This window comes from Onychomys torridus, chromosome 8, assembly GCF_903995425.1.
Source record: "Onychomys torridus chromosome 8, mOncTor1.1, whole genome shotgun sequence".
In the NCBI taxonomy this organism is placed as follows: domain Eukaryota; kingdom Metazoa; phylum Chordata; class Mammalia; order Rodentia; family Cricetidae; genus Onychomys; species Onychomys torridus.
Genome location: NC_050450.1, coordinates 15,172,942 through 15,195,135, shown reverse-complemented (window position 1 = coordinate 15,195,135; position 22,194 = coordinate 15,172,942). Strand labels below are relative to the sequence as shown.

The 22,194-nt window shown below is 45.7% G+C and overlaps 1 protein-coding gene across 3 annotated transcripts; it reads right to left on the bottom strand.

The window, feature by feature from the left end:
• Nucleotides 1-151: 151 nt before the first annotated feature.
• On the bottom strand, nt 152-10,680 carry C8H16orf89 (chromosome 8 C16orf89 homolog). Of its 3 annotated transcripts, XM_036196949.1 has the most exons (9): nt 10,467-10,680; nt 8,208-8,357; nt 5,333-5,483; nt 4,321-4,438; nt 3,586-3,721; nt 2,667-2,690; nt 2,472-2,576; nt 899-982; nt 152-533 (listed from the first exon to the last, which is right to left on the bottom strand). In XM_036196949.1, exons 1-9 carry the CDS (start codon nt 10,660-10,662, stop codon nt 343-345), a joined length of 1,155 nt encoding a protein of 384 aa, XP_036052842.1. In that variant the 5' UTR covers nt 10,663-10,680; the 3' UTR covers nt 152-342. The 3 variants fall into 3 exon arrangements, with proteins under 3 accessions (XP_036052842.1, XP_036052841.1, XP_036052843.1); XM_036196948.1 differs by having other exon boundaries at nt 2,472-2,690; XM_036196950.1 differs by lacking the exon at nt 2,667-2,690.
• Nucleotides 10,681-22,194: the final 11,514 nt, after the last annotated feature.

Here is a 22,194-nt window from a genome sequence, read left to right as displayed (position 1 = left end):
CTGGATTACACATCAGGATCTGATGCACAGCTGGACATGCACCTTTAATCCTGGCACTTGGGAAGCAGAGGCAGGCAGGTTCTGTGAGTTAGGGCTACACAGTGAGACCCTATTTCAACAAACAAACAAACAATGATCTGATATGTATACACAAAAGACAAAAGACTCAGCTGTAATTGACTGCTTTGTGTATTCTGCTGATATCTGGTCAACCCCACTCAACAACAGTGCCTTCCCTGAGCCTGCTCTCTTGAGACTTTTAAACACATGGATGTGTGATGGGGTTATAGTTGCTCACTTTCCCCAGATGCCCCCACAGCATGTGACCCCTGACTCCAGGATCTAAGGAGAAATGCTAAGGGGCCCTCCAATCCTCTGGACCTCAGGCATGGGAGCACCATCTTGATAGTTGCTCTCTGGTGACGGTGTGGGTGGATGTGGCTCTCCATTGTCTGGGTGGTATTCTGCCAGGATGTAGAGAAAGCCACCCAGGGCTGCGACTGCAGTGGCTGTGTTGTGGCAAGAACAGCCATCTGTAGGGGAGAGAGAGGTCCTGGGAGCAAACTTGGCCTTTTGTTCAATACACTCCATTATAAGTGCTTTATGGGTTTCCCCCAGCTGCTCTGCCAGGCACTGGGTAGGTATACTGATGTCCTGTACAGAACTAAGAAGAGCATATCATAGATGCTGACCCTTCCCTTGCCCCCTACAAGTAAGGCTCAGGCCTTTTCCTCCTGAGCTAACTGTTGGAAGGGAGAAAATAGAGGTGGGAAAGCTGAGTGGTAGAGCACTCACTGGCATGCCCATGACCCTTGTACTGGGGGAAACAACCACCACCAAACAGGTGGAAGCCTTGATTGCTTAGGTGATGAGTCAGCGAGGCCTGAGCATCTGTCACCTGTGAACAGTCTCTCCCGTCTTCGAACTCTTCTCAGACCGCCCTGCCGATGTGGAGTGCCTTCCAGAAGCTCCCCCTTCGCATCTGGAGAAGAGCCAGAGGCCACGTTCTCAGGATAGACTTGAGCTCTCACTCAATAAACCTCTTCCCCTCCTGACCCCCTTAGGGACTTAGAGCAGGAGTTATCAACCTGTGGGCTGCAACCCCTTTGGTAGTTTTGTATCAGACATCCTACATATTGGATATTTACATTATGGTTTGTAACAGTGGCAAAATTACAGTTATGAAGTAGCAATGAAATGATTTTATGGCTTGGGGGCCACCACAACATGAAGAACTGTATCAAAGTGTTGCAGCATTAGGAATGTTGAGAACCACTGTTCTAGAGGTTTCTGCCTGTGCCTATGTGCAGAGCCCACCACAGGGCCATCTAAGTTCTACCCCCTATATTGGAACCTCTAGGGGGAACTCTGAAGAAATGCAAGGGTCCAGCCTACCTGACCATTCACTCTTTAAGTGTCCCAGGACTCTGCATTCTATAAACCACAATATTGTTGTTTTGTTTTGTTTTGAGATACGTGTCTCACTATGTAGCCCTGGCTGTCCCGGAACTCACTCTGTAGACCAGGCTGGCCTCAAACTCACAGAGATCCACCTGCCTCTGCCTCCCGAGTGCTGGGATTAAAGTTGTGTGCCACCATCCCAAAGCTGTTGTTTTGAGGTAGGTTCTAACGCCATAGCCCAAGGTGGTCTAGAACTCACAGCAGCACTCCTGCCTAAGCCTCCCGAGCATCGGCGCTGTAGGTGTGAGCTGCTGCAAGCTGTTTCTGAAACTCCTTTTACTTACTTATTGTGTTTATTTATTTGTAGTGCTTTGGATTGAATCTGGACTCTTGCACATTCTGGGCCTGCCCTCAACCACCTAGCCATATTAAAATTATTATCAGGGCTGGGGAAATAGATCAGTAATCCATCCATCCATCCATCCATCCATCCATCCATCCATCCATCCACCATCCATCCACCATCCATCCTTAGGGCATCACCACACCTTAGCTTTCGTCTACTCTCAAAGTGGTTGCTGCTTTATGGACCCCAAGCTTCTCATGGAGATATTGGCACTTCCTGAGAGCCTGCCCTATGTTGGGCACAATGGAAGGTGGTGATGCTTATGCTCACTTATTTTCAGATAGGAAAATTGAAGACAACCTGCTGTCATGTGTCATTGGAAGAGGCTTATCCCAGGCTTCTCAACTGTCACCCCTCCTGGCGGTTTTCCCTGATACCTTCTGTCTAAGAGCCTTCCCAGGGTTCTGTGCTTCTCAGCTCTTGGCAGAACTTATCATGACCATATCTATACATGGAAGGGGTTTCTGCCCCTTTCCTTCAGCTGACTTCCCCAGCACCTCGATAATGTCTGGTGCATTGACTCAGGAAGTGCTGGAGGAATGGATCTATTAATGTGTTCTAAATCACAGTTTGTGCTTGGTGCCGGTACATTCTTTTCTTGAGTGACCCAAAAACTTGGACTCCACCAACCACTGCTCCCAGCCAGGGCAGACAGGCAACTTACCAGGCTTCCCAAAGCATCCTAGCTGGGGCTTCTGCCAGCTGAGAATAGCCTCCAGCCAGCGCAGCTTGTAGAAGTCGGAGAAGCCGGCCATACCACAGAACATGACTGCAAACACACCAAGTCTCCTCTGTACGTCTGTCTCCACCATCTGCCCCGTGTCCCTGGGGCCACCACAGGAGGGGGTGCTTAAGGGACCTGCATGCCTCTGTCTCCTTTGCTCTAGGATTACAGGGCATGGAAGAATGTTCTGTCTTGGCCACCAGAGGCTCCCCAGGCCCTAGAACAGCCTTTCTGGTCCTATTACAGGGTTGCAGGAGTCAGGCTTGGTGGAAGTGTTTGGAAAGAAGCAGCCACCCAAGGGCTCCCTTTCTCTTTATCTCCAAGACCTTGGGAGGGGGAGGGTCTGTTTGCAAGTTGGTTAGTAGATCAGACTTGGTGGGCAAAGAGCAGTCACTATGACGAATAGACATGCAATTACATTTAAGCCTCTCATAAGCAATATGTGTGCAAGTTTCTGTGGAGGCAAGAGGTTAACTAGAAAGAGCTGCACACCTTATTTTTTATTACATTATTTGTTTTCCTAATGTGTGTGGGCATGTGTGTGCTGTGGCATGTGTAGAGGTCAGAGGACAGTTTGTGGGAGCTGATTCTCCCCTTCCACCACGTGGATCTCAGAGACTGAATTCGTGTCCTTAGGCTTAAAGGAGAACACCTTTTTACCACCTGAGCCATCTAGCCAGCCCCACCTCATTTTTCAAGACAGGATCTCTTAGGACCTTGGACTTGCCCATTCACCTAAGCTGGCTGGCCACCAAGTCCGGGGGATCCATCTGTCTCTCCCTCCCCAGTGGCCCTGGGGATCCGTCTGTCCCTGCCTCCTCTGCTCTTACAAGCATGTGTCATGTGTCATCATACCTGGCTTTTTCACAGTGTGTGCTTGAGGGATCAAACTCAGGGCCTCGTGCTTGTAATGCAAGTCCTTTACTGACTAAGCTACCTCCCCAGGCCTGTACCTTCTGAGTTTACTTGCTTAATTTAGCAATCTGGAGTATGTGCATGCAGCCCTCTTGTCAACACCCCCTACTCTACCCTGAGGGCAGAAGGCTAGGCTCACTGTTTTCCATGAAGAGGTCTTGGGTGGGATAGGCGTATCCGATGGCCTCGGCTCTCCGGTTCAGTTCCATCATATTGGCACAGAAGACATTCATGTAGTGCTGGCTCTGGTGGAACAGCCCTTCTGTGCACCCTTTCTGGGGGACAGACAGACAGCAAGAGATGAGGAAGTGGGTGTGTGGGAGATATATGCTCAGTCAGGAAGGGCCTGAAGCTCTGAGCTGGTCTTGCAGGGGCTGTGTTTGGAGGCAGGTCTCTTCTCCCTTCCTAGCCACACTGCCTGCTTTGCAGAGTCATCAGAGTCAGCTTAAATTCTGGCTTGTCAACTAGGAGCTGAGTGACCGTGGCTCACTAATTAGCCTTTCTGAGCCTCAAAGTCTTTTTCCAGAAAGGGAAGGCCATGCAGGTGTGTCCAACCTTTTGACATTCTGAGCTGATATTATTTGCACAGCAGAGTTACAAAGGAATCTCAGAAACTTTATAATATTTTAAGTGGGATTACAGTTTTGTGTTGTGCTGCATTCAAAGGTTGGACACTACCAGTAGAGAGGATTTTCCTTGGGTGGGCAATGTAGTTAGGTAGTGGTAGTGCCTGACATGAGGACAAACACTAGGTGGCGCTCTAAGGCAGTTCCAAATGCTACTAGAAAGTGTGGACCAGGGAGCCTCACAGGTCACCCCGGAGAGGTGGGAGGAGAAAAGGAGAATAGGCTTTTCTTCTCTGCTCAGCACTTACCATTCTGGCCCAGAGGAAGAAGAGCAGCTGGTGAGACAGGCAGTATCCTGAGCATCCGGCCTTGGTCATAAAGGTTCTGCAGAAATTGGAGAGCCTGCAAGGCTGGCTACTGTCTGTCCTGCGAGAAGACAAACCAGGCTGATGAGGACAATGCTTCCTTCCTCCCATCCTACCCAGAGTCTGCACATCCTATGTTCCCCTCTGTTATTAGGGTGAGGGTTCTGGGATGGACACAAGGGTTATGAAATACAAGTGTCCTGGGCTTACTTCGTTTTGAGACAAAGTCTCCTTCTGTAGCCCAGTCCTCCTGTCTCAACCTCTTTGAGTGCTGGGATTACAGGTATATGATACCATGACTGACCGTGTCCTGGTCTTGATCTAGCTCAGAGGAGGCACTACTGAACTTTCCTGGGCTTGGATGGCACCAGTGTCTGAGACTTCCTATCACTTCCATGGAGTCCCCAAATATCATTCCTATCAGTCTCCTAAATAAAGGACCATTCAAACCCAGCAAACTGGGGAGTGTAGTCTGGGCTCAACATACTTACTCATACCCTATATGATAATATAGCTCACCACCTAGAGTGCAGCCCCACTGTGGGTCAGCTGTGGCTTGGCACCTTCTCTGAAAGAGGCTAAGAAGACAATGCCCCCTCCATCCTGCCCTGCCCCCTGCACTAAAATGCCCTAGACCTTGCTGCAAGCCTGCCAGCTGCAGAAGGAAATGGGGAGTAAGACTGTGTTCAGTACTGCCCCTGGAGGCTGGGTGGGAGGTGCTTGGGGCCCTGCAGGGACTGGCAGGTACTGAGGCTTTGTCCTGTGTGTGGAAGGACACAGCCACTTTGAGGAAGAGTTCAAATGCTGTGTTCCAGGGAAAGTGAGATTCGGATAGCATGGAGCAGGGTGGGAGAGGGTGAGTACCTCTGCACATGCACCTGCATTTGTGCAAAGCTCTGCTTGTGGCCCAGGGGGCACCATGGGCTTTCTAGGCACTGGGAGATAGGGGACCCACCCGGTTCCTAGCAGTAGCACCAGGCATGCATCACTGCTTTCCTCTGAGAATGAGTCCAGGGGCTCCAGCTGGGGGTAGACCAGGGAGGCATTGGTGCGTGTCCATGCATGTGGCAACTTCCAAAACCCAGGCTGAATGCTTGGTTGGAACTCTGCAGAGAAGGAGAGGTTCCAGAAAGTGTGCTGAATGGTCAGGAACCAAGAGCTATAACACTGATGATTATTCCCAACCCAGAAAATGGATACCCCTCTGTCTTAGCTGTGATAAAACATGTCCAAAAGCAACTTGGGAAGGAAAAGGTTTATTTCAGCTTACAACTATCAGGTCACACTCCATCACTGAGGGAAGTCAGGGAAGGAACTCAAATAGGGCAGGAAACTGTATGCAGGAGCTGGTGCAGAGGCCATGGAGGAGTGCTTGCTCAATCTGCTTTCTTATAGCATCCAGGACCACCTTCCCAGGAGTGATACCACCCACAGTGAGATTGCCCCCTCCCCAAATCAATCAATCAATCATCAATCAGACTCTCCTACAGGCAATTTTTTTTTAAACTTTTGGTTTTTTTCAAGAAAGGATTTCTCTGTATAACAGTCCTGGCTGTTCTAGAACTCACTTTGTAGACCAGACTGGCCCCAAACTCACAGAAATCCACCTGCCTCTGCCACCCCCGCTCCCCGAGTGCTGGGATTAAAGGAATGTGCTGACATCTTATGGAGGTATTTCTCAGCATTGAGTCCTTCCTCCCAAATAAATGACTCTAGCTTTTGTCAAGTTGAAATAAAACTAGCAAGACACCATCCTGGGACCCAAGCCCACAGTGGAGGCAGCTCTGCCTGAGCTAGCCTGGACTGAGCATAAAGTTCCTTTTCTTTCATCAGGTCTCATGTAGCCCAGGCTGGCCTTAAACGTAACTACATAGCTGAGGAGGACCTTGAGCTCCTGATCTCCTTGCTTCCACCTCAGCAAATTCCGGGATTATGGGCATGCACTATCCCAACTGATTTACAGTGCTGGGGGGAACTCAGGACTGTGTGTGCGTTAGGCAAGCCCTCTACCATCTGAGCTATATCTCCAGCCCTTGGCACCCTTTTTCCAAAACAACAAAACCAGAACATTTTCCCTAATCAATAGAGGATAGGATTGCCTAAATACACATTCCTCAGACAACCAGGCATGCATGTGGTACTCAGACATATATGCAGGTGAAACACTCACATACATAAACAATTTTAAAAATATTTAAAAGGAAGCTGTTATGACCCTAAAATTTACCAGATGCACTCACTGTCAATCTATCAGGGAATGAACATTTCCCCTAACCAATAGCAAGGATTTATGGACAGGCTTTGCCAAAATCCTCAGCATCCCATGAAACTGTGAGGTCTTGATAGAAAATCCCAGACCCCTTGGATTGGGTATACAGTGCAGCTCTTATGAAATTGTTGGCCAGTCAGGGGCCTCTGGGAAGGCTGGGTGCAGTGTTAATTAAGGTCCTAGTTCATCTGTGTAGTAAGACTGTGGGGGAGGTTAAAACCATCCAAGCTGCCTGGCAGAGATGTGACCTGTCAAGCTGGCTACAAGTCATGTGGAGAGCTCGTTGGTTCTGAAGGGACCAGGAATTAGACAGATCTGATGGGCACAGGGAAAGGGGCCACAGAGGAACATTCAAGGTGACAGCTTTTTCCTCATTCCCCTGACCTGGTGGCTTTTTCTCCTGCTGGTATGGCCTCCCCTCTGTTGAGTGGTCCAGGCCAGTCAGATATGCTCAAGGCTGGACCAGGATATGTTTATCTGAAGTATGTGTCTCTCAGTTTGACCAATCCTACATTAAGGGAAAGAGACTCATTTCAGCTCACAAAGCTCCCTTCAAATCCCCAGTCCTCCAGGAGAGCCCCCCTCTGCCTTGCAAAGGGGCCAACTCTCTGTGTGCCATGCTGTGTGCACACCTATTTCCTCTGTTGATTGTGCTGTCCCAGATTTTTCCTGCTGCACCTGCTGTGCTCCAGAGTCTTCATGCCTTTTAATTCTTTAATTAGCAGGGCAAACGAACCTGATCTAGATCTCTAGATGGTAACATTCCAGCGTGTGTAATCAGCATCCATGCTGGGGTGGGCTTTCATGATGCTGCTGTCTATGAGTCCTCCATACTCCTGGGAGTGACCCCTCAACCACACTCCTGCAAGTAAGCTCGATGCACTCATGGTTCACTATCACTATTTTGGTCTGTCATTTTTCCCTATCTGGGGCCAACAGATATTCATGGCTTCCCAGGAAAAGCATCACATAGCAGACACTAGTGGTGCACATGGCCCTATCCTCATCAGGAACAGATGAATAAGAGAGGAGACTCTGGGACAGGAGTTCTCAACCTGTGGGTCTCGGCCCCATTTCACAGGGGTTCACCTAAGACCATTGGAAAACACAGAGAGTCACATTATGGTTCATAACTAGCAAAATTACAGTTATGAAGTAGCAATGAACATAGTTTTATGGTGGGGGGTCAGCACAGCATGAGGTGGTGTATTAATACAGTGTGTTAAAGGGTCACAGTGCTAGGAAGGCTGAGATGTACTGCTCGCTTAAACGGGCAAGGTGATGGGCTCATTTTTTTTTTTTTTTGATACAAAATACAGAATGGTAGGCACTAAGGTTCTGTGTGCAAAGAGACAGGCCACCTCAGATCTGTCTCTTTGGCCTAGGATTAGAAATCTGGATTAAAGCCAGGAAGTGGCTGGGCCACCTGTGGCTTCCAGATGACTGATGTAGAATGTAGACTGTCCTGACCCTGCCTTGCTTCAGGAGGTGCCCATACCTAGGTATTTCAGTGAGCACCCAGGATGCTGCCTTTGATGCAATAGACCCGCGCTGCTCTTACCTCTTAGGTATGTGGGGTCACTCTGCTTAAGATAGAAGATGGATTTTTGGAGTAGGGCAGACAGTGTGTTGGCCAGCTGTCCAGCACGCAAGCTGAGAGGCTGCAGCAGCGGGTCGAAAGCCCATTTTCCCTGGACTCCTCGGAGTTGCACTGGAGGAGAAGGAGGTCAGAAGTCATTCATTCTAACATCTGACCAAACACGGGAGCAGGGAAAACACTCAAGGCTATAGTCATGGTCTTGAGTAGAAATGAGGCTCTTATAAAGCTGATCTGGGCTGTGGGCATGGCTAAGCTTGAATTCTAGAGTTAGGCTTGCGTTCAAATCTTGGTTCTCTATGCTTTTTCATCAACTGGCCAGAAAAAGTCACTTAATCTCTCTTCTTTCATCATCATAAACTATTACCTCTTTTTTTTTTTTTTTTTTTTTAGACAGGGTTTCTCTTTGTAGCTTTGTGCTGTTCCTGGATCTTGCTCTGTAGATCAGGCTGACCTTGAACTCACAGAGATCCACCTGCCTCTGTCTCCCGAGTGCTGGGATTAAAGGCATGCGCCACCACTGCCCAGCCAACTGTTACCTCTTGAGGGGATGTTTTAGGGATTAAGTGAGCTAATGTGTGGAGACAGCATTTTCTGTTGTACAAAAAAGCATTTAGTGAAGTTCAGCTTTTGTATTGACTCAGGAGACTGCAGTCTGTGAGGGGTAAGCAGGAGAAGTCTAGACTGGATGAGCATCTGGAGACATGGATTTGTTCTTACGGCCAATGTTTGCTCATCTGCCATTTAGTATATCTTCAGAGGTCCCTAAAAATATGGGAAGGGGGCTTGGCACTGTATCTGCTGTGCTGAACAGGAAAGCCAGCCAGCCCTAGGCAAATTATGACTATTATTTCTCTCTGTGTCCCTCCTTCTTCCCTCCCTCTCACCCTCTCCTCCTCTTCCTGTTCCTTCTTCATCCTTTGTTTCTTTTTCTTTTCTTTTCTTTTCTTTTTTTTGGGGGGGGGGTTCGAGACAGGGTTTTTCTGTGTAGCTTTTGGAGCCTGTCCTGGAACTCACTTTGTAGACCAGGCTGGCCCTGAACTCACAGAGATCCGCCTGGCTCTGCCTTCCGAGTGCTGGGATTAAAGGCATGTGCCACCACCGCCCGACCATCCTTTGTTTCTTTATTGGATTTTTTTTTTTTTTTTTTTTTTTGAGACAGGGTTTCTCTATGTAGCCCTGGCTGTCCTGAAACTCACTATGTAGATCAGGCTGGCCTCAGTGTTACAGAGAACCCCTGTTAATATTCTGATCCTGACCTTTGGTGCCACCCTGTGCCCTGACATAAAAGCCTATTCTTCAGGGAAAACTCTGCCCATTTCTCTCTCTTCTCTCTCTTTTGTCTTCCTCCCATGAGGTGCACACCTCTAGAAGCCCTTGCCCTTCTCTCTCTCTAACTTCCTCTCTCTCTCTTTCTCTCTCCCTCTCTCTTCCCCCACAAAATAAAATCTTCACTGAGTGCTGTCTGCATGACATCTCTGCCTCTCACCTGTCGTGGGGCACCTTGGCTCTACCCACCAGCATGTGTAAATCATAACACCACTGCCTCTGCCTCCTGAGCTCTAAGATTACAAGCACACATCACCACATCTAGCTCATGCTTCTTATTTTCTAGAGGAATTTGGTGCTGCTGCATATGTCTCTGTCACACTTAATCTCAGCCTGGAGGGGATGAGAATCTCCATGGAGATGCCCACTGCAAAGGCCTAGGCAGACACCAGGCATGGGATCTTTGCAACATTGGGCAGAAGCTCACTGAAACTCACATGTGTACTCATATGCATGCACACCATTGTGTCTTTGTGTGCCTTGGCCAGTTTCCAGCCCACTCTTTACAGATCTTCGGCCTCCCAAAGCTAACAAACAATTGGCTGTTTTCTTGGGACCTTTAGCTGCCTTTGGCCAAAGGAGAGGAAACCAGGTAGGGACATGATCTGGGGGAGGGTTCCTGTTTTGTCTCCAGCCACCCTTGGACAAGGGGAGTAACATTCCCTTACTGTTCCCAGCCTGTCAGGACTGTCAAAGGAATCTTTTCCTTCTGAGAATATAATTGCCAAATCTTTTCTCATATTACCTTTAAGTCCTTCCTTATTCTATGAAGTTTGATATGAGCTGGCTGAGAACCACACATTCAGGAAGTGCCCCGGATCCACACCCGGGGTCTCAGGTCCTAGGGGAACAACTGACTTTCCCAGCATCCACCTGGGAGCAAGGCTTACATACCTTCCAGCACTTGGAATCCCACTGCACCATCCAGGTTGATTAGAGGCAGCCTGTCCTCCAGGAACAAGGTGGCTTTCTCGAGCGCAGTCAGGATTAGGCCTGCCATGGTGCCTTGTGCAGTGTCTGGCCATGGCAGCAAGGAGGACGGCGGTGGCTGGGCCAGCAGCAGGAGTAGAAACAGCCTGAACCTGGCCATGAATGCTTTCTGTTGGTGGAAGGCCACACCCTGAAGTGCCAGGAACCCTCCCAGATCCTTTATTTACCTTGTTCCCGCCTCTTCCTCCACCTCTCTTCCTCAGGAAGACTTGGAGACAAGTGCCAGGGCAGGGCTGCAGGGATATTATTGCTTAGGAGCCATCCACCTTGATTGAGATAGAGCCTCTCTCCTTGACCTGGAACTTGCCAAGTAGTTTAGGCTGGTTTGCCAGTGAGCCCCAGGGACCCTACTGTCTCTACCATCCTAGTGCTGGGGTTACAAGCATATGTCATCATGCTGACTTTTCATGTAGGCTCGAGGGATTGAACTCAGGTCCTCATGCTTATTCAGTAAACACTTCCCTGCCTGAGAGCTGCCTCCCCAGCCCCCCTATCTTTCTTGACCTAGTTTCCCACTGCTAGCCATGGTGACGAAAGCTAAAAATTCCAAAGTTTTCTCCCCACAACCAGGATCTCACTATGTAGCCCTGGCTGTCCTGGAAATCACTATGTACATCAGGTTGACCTCAAACTGGGAGATCTGCCTGCCTCTGTTTCCCAAGTGCTGGGATTAAAGGCATGTGCCACAGACTAGATAACAAGGAAGGCGCAAAGAGGGATGCATGGATTTCCCTGGGAAGGGAAAATTGAAGAGATCTCCTGGGTAAACTGGGGGTGGGGGCATGGAGGAATGGGAACTTGGGGAGCAGGTTGGGTGGGCTGGGTTTGGGAGGTAGGTTGGGGACAGGATGAAGTGGGAGAGTAAGGAAAGAGACATCTTGATAGGGGGACCCATTTGGGGGTTAGGAAGAAACCTGGTGCCAGGGAAACCCCCAGGAATCTACAAGAATGACCCCAGCTAAGACTCCTAGCAGTAGTGGAGAGGGTGCGTGAACCAGTCATCTACTGCAATCAGATTGGTGACTACCCTAATTGTCATCAGAGAGCCCTCACCCAGTAACTGATGGAAGAGGATGCAGAGATCCACAGTCAAGCAGTGGGTTGAGCTCTGGGAGTCCTGCTTAAGAAAGGAAGGACCCTGGGGAGCAGTGGGCTGGAGGGTGGCTCAGAGGTTAAAAGCAGTGGCTGCTCTTCCAGAGGTCCTGAGTTGAAATCCCAGCAACCACATGGTGGCTCACAACCACCTGTAGTTAGATCTGGTGCCCTCTTCTGGCCTGCCTGCATACATGCAGGTAGAACACTCGCGTACAAAGGTCAAAGTCATGATGGGGGAACCCACAAAGATAGCTCACCTGAGCTTGTGGAAGCTCATGGACTCAGGACCAACAGATAGGGGCCTGCACGGGACAGACCTAGGCCCTCTGTATATATGTGACAGTTGTATAACTTGATCTGTTTGTAAGGCTCCCAGTAGTGAGATCAGGACCTGTCCCTGGCACTTAAGCTGGCTTTTGGAAACCTGTTCCCCATGCTGCATTACCTTGCTTAGCCTTGATGCAGGGGGAGGGGCACAGCCCTGCCCCAACTTGATGTGCCATGCTTTGTTCAAGCCCATGGGAGGCCTGTGCTTTTCTGAACTGAGACGGAGGAGGAGTGGTGGGGAGGGGGGTAGATTGGGGTGGTAATGGAAGGAGAGGAGGGAGGAGAGAAATTGTGGTCGTTATGTAAAATAAATGGAAAAAAAGTTAATTAAATAAAATAAAAAATAAAAATTAAGATGTGTGCCAACAGGTTTGCTTGTTTTAAGTAAGTTTGAAACTAACTCATTGGCAGGTACATTGTCTTCGCAAGCTTTCTTGGTGTGGAACTTGACCAGTGAGAACAGACTTCAAGTTATGAAGGTAAGTCACAAAGCTGGGCGTGGTGCAGCATGCATGTGATCACAGCACTTGGGAGGGCAAGGAAGGACATTCCAATGCAAGTTTGAGGACAGCTTGGAACTTACAGTGAGTTCAAGGCTAACCAGAGCAGCCTAATGATCCTGACTCAAAATTTGAAAACGTAAAAGGAGTGTCATGATGTAGATCAGTGGAACAGAGACTAAAAAATAAAATCTAACGGTTCCTTTTCAAAACAAAAGTAGCATGTGTCACTTTAGGACCAGCTATTGATAAACAGAAGATACTAGACCCCTGCTGTCAGTCTCCTGGCCGCTAATAGGTTTTTTGCCCTCCCCCACCCTGCCCCATAATAAGTTTCTCTGATGGCCCTGTGGGCTGGATCAAGCTGAACTGAAAAAGTGTAAGAGCAGGTTTATTTGAGCAAAGCTACTTCCAGGTGAGTTTTCCAGTCACAGAGATTGAGGACAGAGAAGCCTCCCCACAATTAGAGTAGAAAGACTTTATAGATTGTAGGCAAGGGGTATTGGTGAAATTATTAAGGCCACTCCACATAGTTAAAAGGGAGGTTTATTTTGTGGGGTAACTTACAAATGAAGGGATAGGTTGTAGGGTCTGGGAAAGGTATGGCGCAGTCTGGCGGTGTTCTCTGGAGAACTCTGCTCCATCTACCTCCAGTGTCCAGGGTCTGGAACCAAGAGAGGCCTTTCCTCTCGATCCTGGGTCTTCAGCATCCTCCCTCAGCCCTGCCTTGTGGGCGTGACCATTACCAAAGCCTCAATGGGGGTTGGAACTTCCAGGCCAAGGCTGGGATGGCTACCCACTACATCTTCCCCTTTTGTCTAAATAAGAAGGTTCTAACCGAATACAAGACTATATACAAAGAAATGTTTATCAAATATTGTCCAGGAGTAATGAGGGATAATGACCTAGATAAGTTGGAAGTAAAATAAATGCAAACAATATTAAGCAAAAAAACACATACTAAAATCCAGGGAAGTCTAGAGCGTGGGTAGATGGCATGTTACAAAGATCATTCCAAAAGGTGTCCTTTCCTAAAGAACCTGAGTCTAATACTTAGTATATTCTATCTAAGATAATATATATTAAGTTGTAACTATAACTGCTAGTCTTCAACCTCATCAAAGACCTGAGAAGGAATATAATAATACCTGAGAAATGGGAGAAGGACGCAAGCAACTTTCGGGAGTCTTGCGAGAGTAGACAGAGACAACTGGCAGTCTGGACAGTCACCTAATGTTTCTCAGCATCGTTGGTCCATTCAAATTGGCTACAGGCCTAGAGTATCTGACAGACCATTTTCAGAAGCAGGAATTCTGAAAGACCATCTTACCTTGTCTTGGCAAAGTACAGTGGTCGCTTTCCTTGTGTCCTGCTTGTACAGAAAGGACAGCATTCGTACTGTCAGCAGTTGAGGCAAGGGCAGCTCTTTGCCCAGTAGGCCATTTTGTGCCAAGAAGACAAACTTCCAAATGGAAATGTCTTAGAAGCCCAACATTCTCTTAGGATCAAATTGGTGCTGCCAGGAGCAATTGTCTCTCACGTCAACAGGATTCTAAGTTATTTAAATGCCATATTCTCTAGGTCCATGAAATGTTTGAAGATTACCTGTCCACCCGGCCCATGTATTTATAAATCTGGATAACCTAACTAACATAATTATAGAGATGACAAGCATAGGTGACAATAAATCTATAAGTCTTATCTACCTAAACAACTTAAGGACTAAAGCTTCATGTAAACAAGGCAAACAGTTTGTAAACAAATGTACAGTAAAAGGACAATGACTTTAAAATTGTGACAATACACAAAACATCTTTAACAGAGGTAGGAATGTATAGTGCAATATGCACATGATAATAATCCTAAATATATATCAGTATACATAATATCTTAAACAGAAGTAGAACATACATACAGAATGACAGATATAAATTTACATTTGTATCAATATACAAATATTTCAAATAAGAGTAAAAATATGTGTACATTATAACAAACATAGTTCTGTATTTGTATCAATATACAAATTATCTTAAATAGGAATATAAAAAGTTTATATTTGTATCAACAAATAAGAATTCATAACAGTGAAAATTACAGTGCAAATTATCTAAGGCTGCTATTTTACTAAATTTGTTTACTAATGTATATGATAGTCTACCATAATATCTTATACCTATCCATTCCATTTCTTCTCCCCCCCCCTTTTTTTTGAGAATATTTTCTTTCCTTAAGGAGAGTACTGAGTTAAATAGTTTCTTCCACCCCCAACCCTAGAACCATCATCCATAACCCTGAGAAATATGAAACCTTAGGGAGAAGGGGCGTCGTTTTCTTAGAACTGTTTCCTGCTGTTTAGGGGGCAATGGTATCTCTGTTGGGTATTGTGAGAAAGCTCAGATAGTTAAATCTCAGTTAGACTAACTGTAGATTCTGCAGCAACTCTCAGAGTAATGGGGTAAGATTGTCTGAAATTCTGGCAAGAAGTATAGTATGAAGATGATTACCATGTCATCATTCTGGACTGGGTAGAGTTGTTGTTGGGGCCCCATATTCCTTCTGGAGACTTCAGAGATTGCTATTGGAAAAATTTATTTTTTATCAGAATGGAAAGTTTGGATTTAAAGATGACATGACATGTAAGAAAGGATTCTGAGAAATCAAGAGTAAGCATGGCGAGAATTGAAGACCATGGTCCCTTATAATTGGTTTCCTTCTGTCTCACATCAGGGGGCTCTTCTGATATGAGACTGAAGAATCTCTCAACCTTTTCTTTTATCAATATGCTTGGGTTTAGAGAAGGAGTGAGCCAATTCCATCTCCAAAGCCATCTTGGTTTATAATTGAATTGGAACCACAACTATTCTAGATTGATAGAGATATAGATGTTAGACAGTGATATTTTACCCTGTGTAGATTGGTACCAATAGATTATTTCTTTTTGCTGTAAACATCTGGATATCCAAGGCCTTATGATTTCTAGAAGATGGGTATTTCCATTTTCCTGGAAAGACAAAAACAGAACCCTATCCCAACTTTTGATTGTTAAATTTTTCTTACAACTTGAACAGATGTCACATTGGTGGATGATCTTTTACTTCTCCTCATCAAGGGGTTTCTCCTGTTCGAATCAAATTTTTATTAAATTTGTTGGTATCCATAGCTTTTCTTCTCTTGTGGAAACAAAAGCAAAACCCCTTCCCCAATGTAGGACATATCCAGGTTTCCATTCTGAGGTCAACACATCTTTGAAACAAACTGGTTGGTTTAGCTCAGGAGTTTTGTCTGTCGTCCAATGTCTCTCCGCAGCTGTTGTTCCTTTCTCATCAGCATTGAGAAAATTCAAGGTTAATAAAGCACTATGCAATCTATTTTTAGGGGTCATTGTTACCTGTTGCTGTTTATTTAGCATATCCTTTAAAGTTCGATTGGATCTTTCTATGACTGCTTGGCCTGTGGGATTGTGTGGTATACCTTTAACATGCTTTATATTGTAATAAGCAAAGAAATGTCTCATTTTATTGGAGACATATGCTGGGGCATTGTCTGTCTTAATTTGTACAGGTATTCCCATGATGGCCATAACTTCTAATAGGTGTGTAGTCACAGAATCAGCCTTTTCAGAACTCATAGGAGTTGCCCACTGAAATCCTGAATAGATGTCAATGGTATGATGTACATACTTTAATCTTCCAAATTCTGCAAAATGAAACACATCCATCTGCCAAATTTCATTTCTTTGTATACCTTTTTGGATTGCTCCCTGCAGGTAATGGAGTTTGGTTATAGAAGGAACAAGTAGGACATTTTTTACAATATGCTTAGCTTGCTGTCAAGTAATGGAGAAATCCTTCTTCAAACCTTTGCTATTTACATGGTGTTTCTTATGAAATTCTGAGGCTTCTAGCACATTACCTATTAGTAACTGATCAATCTCATCATTACCTTGTGCTAGAGGTCCTGGCAGACCTGTATGGGATCTGATATGTGTTTTATATATATATATATGATGTTCCCTTTTTCTGATGATTTCCTGCAATTGTATGAATAATGAAGTTAATTCTGTATTATCAGGAATAAATTCAGCAGTTTCAATATGTAAAACAACTCTCTCTGCATATTGAGAGTCAGTGACTATATTGAGGGGTTCTGTGAAGTCCATCAGTACCATAAGAACAGCCTATAGTTCTGCCTTTTGTACAGAGCTGTATGGACTTTGTACCACTTTACTTAAGTCTCCTGATTTATATCCTGCTTTCCCTGATTTATTTGCATCAGTATAGAATGTGAGGACTCCAGAAATTGGCTTCTATCGTACAATGTGAGGAAGAACCCATTCAGTCTTCTTTATGAATTCTATTCTCTTGCTTTTGGGATAATGGTTGTTAATCTCTCCCAAAAAGTTACTGCAGGCTCTCTGCCAGTATTCATTATCTTTCCATAGTGATGAAATTTCCTCATTAGTTAAAGGTTGGGAGTGGGAGCCACCTAGGCATTTGGAATTTGCCCCACATTGCATGCCAGATATTGGTGAAATTATTAAGGCCACCCCACGTAGTTAAAAGGGAGGTTTATTTTGTGGGGTAACTTACAAATGAAGGGATAGATTGTAGGGTCTGGGAAAGGTATGGCACAGTCTGGCGGTGTTCTCTGGAGAACTCTGCTCCATCTACCTCCAGCGTCCAGGGTCCCAGAACCAAGAGCAACTGCTGTGGATATCGCTCTATGTAAATAAAGTTCTGATTGGGCAGTGGCCAGGCAGGAAGTATAGGTAGGACAAGAGAGTAGAGAATTCTGGGAAGTAGGAGACTGGAGAGAGACACCGCCAGCCGCCGCCGCCATGAGAAGCAACGTGTAAAGACACTGGTTAGCCACAAGCCACGTGGCAAAGAATAGATGAACAGAAATGGGTTAATTTAAGATAGAAGAAGCAGATAGCAAGAAGCCTGCCACAGCCATACAGTTTCTAAACAATGTAAGTTTCTGTGTGCTTTCTTGGTTGGGTCTGAGCGACTGTGGGACTGGCAGATAAGAGAGATTTGTCCTGACTGGGCCAGGCAGGAAAACTCTAACTACAAGCAACCTCTCCTCTCGATCCTGGGTCTTCAGCATCCTCCCTCAGCCCTGCCTTGTGGGCGTGACCACTACCAAAGCCTCAATGGGGGTTGGAACTTCCAGGCCAAGGCTGGGATAGCTACCCACTACAAAGGGGTGATGATGTGTCCACCTCAAGCTGGGTCTGTGCCCAAGTATGGTCAGAAGCTGAGCTCTTTAGGTAGAGACTTGGGTGGCTGGCAACTTCAGCTGCAGTTGGCGCCAACAATGTGGAACTGGGCTTTTTGGCATTTGGAGACTCTGAGGGCATGGGTTAGGAGACAGAGAGATAGGAATGGGGTTTTTCAGATCATTTAGGGCGAGCTGGAGGTTCCAACTGAACAGCTACTACTATTGAACTGGTCTCACTGGCACTCCCAAAATTAGATGTTCAGAATGAAAAATTACTAAAAGCCAAGGTGCCTAATGTTCTGCAGACATGATAAGGTCACGTACCTGAGAAGCTTTAACATAACAGGATGTAGACCATAGCTGAACCTGTGCATGGTTTTGTTGAAGAAAATAAGAAGACAAATTTGAGCGGCAAAAGGAAAAACAAGACCCAGATTGTACCCTCCTCATCATGCAGCCAATGAGGAGAGTCTCAGTCCCTGTTCTGTTGCTGTGAAGAGAGACCATGGCATGCCCACTCTGACAAAAGGACACATTGAATTGGGGGCTTGCTTACAGTTCAGAGGGTTAGTCCATTATCCCATGACTCTGGCACCTCCAACATTTTGGGATCTCCAACACAATCCAGGCTTCACCTTCACAGCTTCACACCATGACCTCTCTGGGCCTCTACACAGGGACACCCTTGATACATGCCTGGCCTCAGTGGCTTTCCTTGGCTATGGAGGGAGATTTCATAACCTCCTTCTTGTATCCTTGACTCTAAAGCCAGAACCACTTGGTCAAAACTGCCAAGTTCTGCGGCTTAATGGGGCTGGAACTTGGCCTCCTCGTTGATTTACATCTACACCAGCTTTCTGTTGCTGATGGTTTTCCTCACTGCTTATGCATTTCTTTGATTCCTTTTCACAATTTGAAATTTGCTGAGCTGCGTGGGGTCTTACCCTGAGGCTACCACTCCTTTTTATTCAATTGAGTACCAGACTTTTCTTTAAACTTTGTATCTCTGTGAGCACTAGATTTGGCTCCAACATTACACTTCCTGGTGTTCCTAATCTCCTCAAGCTGTACATTTTGTATTTTTCCTTTCTCAGTGTGGTGATTTGAAAGAAAATGGTCCCCAAAGGGAGTGGCACTATTAGGAGGTGTGGCCTTGTTGGAGGAAGTGTATCACTGTAGGGGGCGGGATTTGAGGATTCCTATGCTTAGAATACCACCCAGTGTGTCAATTCACTTCCTGTTGCCTCTGAGTCAAGATGTAGGTAGGACTCTCAGCTCCAGCCCCACATTTGCCTGCATGCCATCATGCTCCCCACCATGATAATGGACTGAACCTCTAAAACTGTAAGCAAGCCCCCTCAATTAAATGTTTTCATTGATAAGAATTTCATTGTTGTGGTCTTGGTGTCTCTTCACTGCAATGAAAACCCTAACTTAGACACTCAGTTTGCTTCTTTTCATTGTGGATTTGCATAAAAGTGATCACTATTAACTACATGACATCATCAATACTAGGCTGTCTTGAAATCTCCTCTGACAACACTATTTATCCAAAACTCTTTAGCCTCAGGCAGATTTATTTTTGGACAAGGGCAGAAAGCAGCCACACCCTTCACCAAAATATCACAAGAATGGTCTCTAGGCCACCTACTAATATTCCTCTCCTTTGAAACCTCTTAAGCCAGGCCCCCAGAGTTCAAATCACCCTCAGAACCACTGTCTTCCATGTTCTTCCTAGTTTGGTCCATTAAGCCCTATTTAAAGCATTCAACTGCTTTCCTAATCCAAAGTCTATATTCCACCAACAAGCAGTATGGTTAGGCCTGTCACAGCAATACCCCATTCCTGGCACCAATTTCTGTGAAAAGAAAGGTCATGGACCATGATAAAAAGCTAATGAAAGAGTGCCAAGTCCTGTTTCAAGCCCTGGGGACACTGGGACTGGTCCAGGAGTGGCCACTGAGGGCTCCAAGCATGCCTCAGATGAGCTGGTGCAGCTCCTGCCAGGAGGGTATGGGTGACTTCACAATGTGCTCAAGGTGCGTCTCAGCAAGAGGACGGCTTCTATAGCACAAAGGCTGATATGGGACACAACGTGGACTCCTCTGTTGCTACTTTGAGAACTGAATTCTTAGATGGGGATGTCCCTTCTTCAAATGAGACTTAAAAAAAATCACTGTGTGGGGCTGGAGTTCATCAGTTAAGAGCATGTACTATTCTTACAAAGGACCTGAACTAGGTTCCCAGCATCCACATCTGGTGGTTCACAACTGTCTGTAGCTTCACTTCCAAGGAATCCAACACTCTCTTCAGGCCTCCATAGCTTGCACTTACATGCACATACCCACACATACAGATACACAATTCAAAATGAAAGAATTTTTTAAAAATTTATTGTGTGAAAGAATGTATTAGCTGAACTTTGCCCTCAAGGAAGTACAGATCAGAACACTGAGATTATGTTTTTCCTGGCTTCACCAGGAAAACAACAGATGCTGGCAAATATGTTGTAGTAGTTTGAATGCAATTATACCCCATAAGCTCATAGGGAATGGCACTATTAGGAGGTATGGATTTGTTGGAGTAGTTGTGGCCTTGTTGGAGGAAGTGTGTCACTGTAGGGGTGGGCTTTGAGGTCTCAAATATGCTCAAGCCACACCCAGTGTCTCAGACCACTTCCTGTTGCTTATGAGTCAAGATGTAGGACTCTCAGCTACTTCTTCATCACCATGCCTGCCTGCACACCAACATGTTGCAACATGATGATAATGGACTAAACCTCTAAAAATGTAAGCCACCCAAATTAAATGTTTTTTCTTTATAAGAGTTGCCCTGGTAGTGGTGTCTCTTCACAGTAATAGAAACCCTAACTAAGGCAGATAGACATGATGGGAAATTATATGGATGTCAACATGCAGGGCCTCAAACAACTAAAAAAGGATTTCCCATGTGATTCAGCTACACTGCTTCTAGAATCTATGTCAACAAGCCATGGAGATACCTGTACACCCTGTTTATTGCATTATTTACAGTAGACAAGATACGGAGGGCTGGAGAGAGGGCTCAGAGGTTAAGGTCTTGAGTTCAATTCCCAGCAACCACATGGTGGCTCACAACTATCTGTAATGAGATTTGGTGCCCTCTTCTGGCCTGCAGGCATACATACAGGCAGAACACTGTATACATAATAAATAAATAAATAAATCTTAAAAAAAAATGATATGGAGCCAGCCAAGATGGCCACCAATAGATGTGGATAAAGAAAACATGGAACCTGTGCATAATGGAGTATTCTTTTGAGGAGCAGGGCAGGTCTCAGGTAACCCATGCTGGCCCAGAACTTGATATGTAACTGTACTTGACCTGATCCTCCTGCCTCTACCTCTTGAGTACTGGGATTACAGGTGTGGGTCACCATGCCCAGTTTGTACACTGGAGTTTCATTCAGCCATAAAGAATAGTAAAATTATGTCATTTGCAAGAAATTGAAAGGAATGGGATTATGTTAAGCAAAATAATCCAGACTCAGAAAGATAAGCTGCATTTTTCTCTCCTACTTGGAATCTAGGGGCAAAAGGATAAGAAAGTGAAAAGGAGACTATTAAAAATGATGAGTGTCTTAGGATTTAATCACTGTGGAGAGACACCATGAGCACATCAACTCTTGTAAAGGAAAACATTTAATTGGAGCTGGCTTATAGTTCAGAGGTTTAGTCCATTATCATCATGGCGGGAAGCATGGCAGTATACAGGCAGATGTGGTGCTGGAGAAGGAGCTGAGAGTTCTAAATCTGGATCCACAGGCACAGACTGCCACTCTGGGCATAGTTTGGGCATCTGAGACCTCAAAGCCTGCCCCCAGTGACCACTTCCTCCAACAAGGCCGCACCTACTCAGACAAGGCCACACCTACTAATAGTACTACTCCCTATGGGGCTATAAGGACCATTTTCGTTCAAACCACCTAAGATCAAAATGTGCTACATCTATGTATAGAGCTGTCACAATGAGCTGGAGTGATGGCTCAGCTGTTAACACAGGATTGGTTCTCAGCACCTATACAGCAGTTCACAACCATCTGTAACTCCAGTTCCAGAGTGTGCAGCACACTCTTCTGACCTCTTCAGGAACACAACGCCCATATGTACATGCAGGCAAACACATTCATACACACAAAATAAAAAAGATATGTCATAATAAAATGTAGTCTACCTCTGACTGTGTATAACCAATACAAGCCAATAAAATCTATGGTTTTTACTATTTTCTTAGTTTATTTCTTTCTGTTTTTCATTTTATTTATTTAGTTAATATAAAAAATGTTTATTTATTTATGTTTTTTGTGTATGTTTATGTGAGTGTGTGTGCATGCATGTGTGAGCTCACGGACATCCATTATATATATATATATGAAGAGGGTACTGTCTTCCTCTGTAACTCTTTGCCTGATCTTTGTCTCCCTAAACTTGAGGCTCCTGTTTTTC

What these genes read in the sequence shown, in the direction of transcription:
- C8H16orf89 (XM_036196948.1), bottom strand. Translation starts at nt 10,662, where the DNA reads ATGGCCAGGTTCAGGCTGTTTCTACTCCTGCTGCTGGCCCAGCCACCG. An exon ending in GTGCTACTGCTAGGAACCGG is followed by an intron (nt 4,439 to 5,332) that starts GTGGGTCCCCTA and finishes GTCTTCTCGCAG; the next exon opens with GACAGACAGTAGCCAGCCTT. An exon ending in AGGATGCTTTGGGAAGCCTG is followed by an intron (nt 983 to 2,471) that starts GTAAGTTGCCTG and finishes GCTCTTCTCCAG; the next exon opens with ATGCGAAGGGGGAGCTTCTG.